General features: G+C 51.0%; 1 protein-coding gene across 1 annotated transcript; it reads left to right on the forward strand.

Annotated features, from left to right (window-relative positions):
• Positions 1-302: 302 nt before the first annotated feature.
• LOC127928934 (scm-like with four MBT domains protein 1) lies at positions 303-3,490 on the forward strand. The gene is made up of 5 exons (XM_052516517.1): positions 303-426; positions 567-574; positions 2,640-2,873; positions 2,981-3,109; positions 3,206-3,490. The coding sequence occupies exons 1-5, from the start codon at positions 303-305 to the stop codon at positions 3,344-3,346; spliced, it is 636 nt and encodes a 211-aa protein (XP_052372477.1). The 3' UTR covers positions 3,347-3,490.
• The last annotated feature ends 579 nt before the right edge of the window (positions 3,491-4,069 follow it).

A 4,069-nucleotide genomic window follows, 5' to 3' on the forward strand; every position in this document is an offset into this window, starting at 1 on the left:
CTGTCCTACACGTCCATCCTCGTAGAGAGAGAGAGCTCTGACCTGAACAGCCTCAAACCATCTCATCCTTAATCCCTCCATCCCCCCTCCCTCTCTACCTGTCCTACATGTCCATCCTCGTAGAGAGAGAGCTCTGACCTGAACAGCCTCAAACCATCTCATCCTTAATCCCTCCATCCCCCCTCCCTCTCTACCTGTCCTACATGTCCATCCTCGTAGAGAGAGAGCTCTGACCTGAACAGCCTCAAACCATCTCATCCTTAATCCCTCCATCCCCCCTCCCTCTCTACCTGTCCTCCATCATGTCCCCCGGGAAGTCTGGAGGACAGTGTGTGAAGGGCATGTGTCCCCCCACCACCTCCCCGGGCCCGTGGTGCCCCCGGCAAGACCATACTGCTGCCACCAGCAGATCCAGTCCCAACCATGGTGACCACAAGTCACTGCCCAAACAAACTCAATTACTGGACGCATTTATCTCTCCCCACCCCCATGGCCCCCACCTTGCTGTCGGGGCATAAATCGCCAAACCCCCCCACCCCCCACCCACTCCCACCCCTTCCAACCAGTGCTCCAGGTCAGTAATCCCTACCCACGGGGCCCCTGCCAGGGACTAACCCTATTGTTAGTGAGGGCCTGCAGGCAAGACAAAGAGCTGGGTGGGGGCCCTGTGGCCGCCGGCCATCCATCTTATTAATGGCCCGTCACATTTCATAATGGGGTTTAATTCAGCTATGTACCATGGTAGGAGGAAAATGAGCTCTTTATGACCACCACCAAGGAGCAGGGGTGGAGAAAGAAGGAGGAGGAGCAGGAGGAGGAGGGGGAGGAGGAGGAGGAGGAGGAGGAGGGGGAGCAAGGGGGGGAGAAAGAAGAGGAGCAGTGGGGGAGAAAGAAGAGGAGCAGTGGGGGAGAAAGAAGAGGAGCAGGGGGAGCAGGAGGAAGAGGAGGAGCAAGGGGGGGAGAAAGAAGAGGAAGAGGTGGAGCAGGTGGAGCAGATGGAGCAGGTGGAGCAGGAGGAGCAGGCGGAGCAGGAGGAGCAGGCGGAGCAGGAGGAGCAGGGGGAGCAGGAGGAGCAGGGGAGGAGGACAGCGCTAGCGTTGTGACTCAGGTCGAGTTTACATGCTCAGATCTGATGTCTGCGACCGCTACCTGTTTTATGCCCTGTCTCATGATAGGTGGCAGCAGGTGACATTAGGAGCCCAGATCAAACTAAGGTGTCATATTTACCGCCCGGATTGATGTATACTATTTCAAGTTCAAGTTTAATACTTACAAGTTTACTATATAAACTCAGCAGAAAAAGAAACGTCCTCTCACTGTCAACTGCGTTTATTTTCAGCAAACTTAACATACAAATATGTGTACGAACATAACAAGATTCATAACAAGAACTGAGACATAAACTGAACAGGTTCCACAAACATGTGACTAACAGAAATCGAATAATGTGTTGCTGAACAAAGGGGGTTCAAAATCAAAAGTAACAGTCAGTATCTGGTGTGGCCACCAGCTGCATTAAGTACTGTAGTGCATCTCCTCCTCATGGGCTGCACCAGATTTGCCAGTTCTTGCTGTGAGATGTTACCCCACTCTTCCACCAAGGCACCTGCAAGTTCCCGGACATTTCTGGGGGGAATGGACCTAGCCCTCACCCTCCGATCCAACAGGTCCCAGACGTGCTCAATGGGATTGAGATCGGGGCTCTTCGCTGGCCATGGCAGAACACTGACATTCTTGTCTTGCAGGAAATCCAGTACAGAACGAGCAGTATGGCTGGTGGTATTGTCATGCTGGAGGGTCATGTCAGGATGAGCCTGCAGGAAGGGTACCACATGAGGGAGGAGGATGTCTTCCCTGTAACGCACAGCGTTCAGATTGCTTGCAATGACAACAAGCTCAGTCCAATGATGCTGTGACACACCGCCCCAGACACTCCACCTCCAAATCGATCCCGCTCCAGAGTACAGGCCTCGGTGTAACGCTCATTCCCTCGACGATAAACGCACATCCGATCATCACCCCTGGTGAGACAAAACCGCGACTCGTCAGTGAAGAGCACCTTTTGCCAGACCTGTCTGGTCCAGCGATGGTGGGTTTGTGCCCATAGGCGACGTTGTTGCTGGTGATGTCTGGTGAGGCCCTGCCTTAGAACAGGCCTACAAGCCCTCAGCCCAGCCTCTCTCAGCCTATTGCGGACAGTCTGAGCACTGATGGAGTGCTTCTACACCTGCATTGGTTGCTGTTTGGGGTTTTAGGCTGGGTTTCTGTACAACACTTTGAGATATCAGCTGATGTAAGAAGGGCTTTATAAATACATTTGATTTGATTTGAGGGAGGGAGGGAGTGTGCGTCCTGGTGTAACTCGGGTACATTTAACATTACATTTAAGTCATTTAGCAGACGCTCTTATCCAGAGCGACTTACAAATTGCAACTGCCATTAACTTAATCATCACAGAGAAGCCAGAAGAGTTGCCCCTAACTTTTGGTCCCGGGTCAGATGTTATCTAACAGTTAAGGTTAGGATTTGGGGTAGGTTGCAGAGAAATCTGATTCTAGATCTGATGTTACGGGGAACTTTTATATGAAAGGAGCCAGTATTCAAAGTAATCATAACTGTCCACATTTCTTCCACCCCAGGCTAGTGGAGAAGAGGAGGACCTGGATGAGGACTACTCTCAAAGTGAAGAGGACTCAGACTCCGAGCCGCAGGATGACTATGAGGTATCAGAGAGGAAGTCCCAGCCCCCCTCTCCCTCCCCCTGTCCCACCCCTACAGAACCTCGCCCCCGGGACAGACCCCGTCGCCAGCGCAGGAAACCCGCCCGCTCACCCTCCTACTCAGACGATGAGAACAGGCCCACCTTACCTAAGGTAGCGGTGGTTAGATAATTATGCACACAAATACACACACACACACACACACACTGATCCTGGAACTATATATGTGTAACCTCCCCTTTGTGTGTGTTCTGTCTCAGAGTGGGCGGGTGGAGGTGCAGAAGAAGCTGCATCTGGACAGCAGTCCTCTGGGCTGGAGCATCACTGATGTGACCCGTTTCATCAGAACTACTGACTGTGCCCCGCTGGCACGCATATTCAGGGACCAGGTAGGAGTGACGCACACACCAGGAAAAACACACACTCACATACACACACTCACAGTGTGCTAATTTTCTGAGCCATGTTGTTGTGCGTGTTGACAGGAGATAGATGGCCAGGCCCTGCTGTTGCTGAGCCTGCCCACAGTACAGGAGTGTATGGGGCTGAAGCTGGGCCCTGCCATCAAACTGTGCCACCTTATAGAGAGGGTTAAACTGACCTTTTACCAGCACTTTGCCAGCTGAGGAGTGTGTGTGTGCGTGTGTGTGGTTGGTCTCAAGCTCATTACTAAGCCATATCACATCCAGCATTGTTGTAATGTACAGTATGTGCTGCTCCAGGATGGACACAGCTTATACCTCAGCTGTTCACCCTTTCAATGTGACTGGATTCTGTATCTTTCAGGGATTTCATGTTTACAGTGCCTTCAGAAAGTATTCACACCCCTTGACTTATTATACATTTTGTTGTTACAGGCTGAATTCATAACGGATTAAATTTATTTATTTTCTCACCCATTTACACACAATACCCCATAATGACTAATTTACATAAGTGTTTTCACCCCTTAGTCAATGTTAGAATCACCTTTGGCAGCGATTACAGCTGTGAGTATTTCTGGGTAGTTGTTGTTGTTGTCATCCTGTACCTGTCCCGCAGGTGTGATGTTCGGATGTACTGATCCTGTGCAGGTGTTGTTACATGTGGTCTGCCAATGAGAGGACGATCAGCTGTCTGTCCTGTCTCCCTGTCTGTCCCGTCTTAGGCATCTCACAGTGCGGACATTGCAATTTATTGCCCTGGCCACATCTGCAGTCCTCATACCTCCTTGCAGCATGCCTAAAGCATGTTCATGCAGATGAGCAGGGACCCTGGGCATCTTTCTTTTGGTGTTTTTCAGAGTCAGTAGAAAGGCCTCTTTAGTGTTCTAAGTGTTCATAACTGTGACCTTAATTGCCTACCGTCTG

The sequence above is a fragment of the Oncorhynchus keta genome, unplaced genomic scaffold (genome assembly GCF_023373465.1).
Source record: "Oncorhynchus keta strain PuntledgeMale-10-30-2019 unplaced genomic scaffold, Oket_V2 Un_scaffold_5147_pilon_pilon, whole genome shotgun sequence".
Lineage (NCBI taxonomy): Eukaryota > Metazoa > Chordata > Actinopteri > Salmoniformes > Salmonidae > Oncorhynchus > Oncorhynchus keta.

What these genes read in the sequence shown, in the direction of transcription:
- LOC127928934 (XM_052516517.1), top strand. Translation starts at nt 303, where the DNA reads ATGTCCCCCGGGAAGTCTGGAGGACAGTGTGTGAAGGGCATGTGTCCC. An exon ending in ACAGGCCCACCTTACCTAAG is followed by an intron (nt 2,874 to 2,980) that starts GTAGCGGTGGTT and finishes GTTCTGTCTCAG; the next exon opens with AGTGGGCGGGTGGAGGTGCA. An exon ending in CACGCATATTCAGGGACCAG is followed by an intron (nt 3,110 to 3,205) that starts GTAGGAGTGACG and finishes GCGTGTTGACAG; the next exon opens with GAGATAGATGGCCAGGCCCT.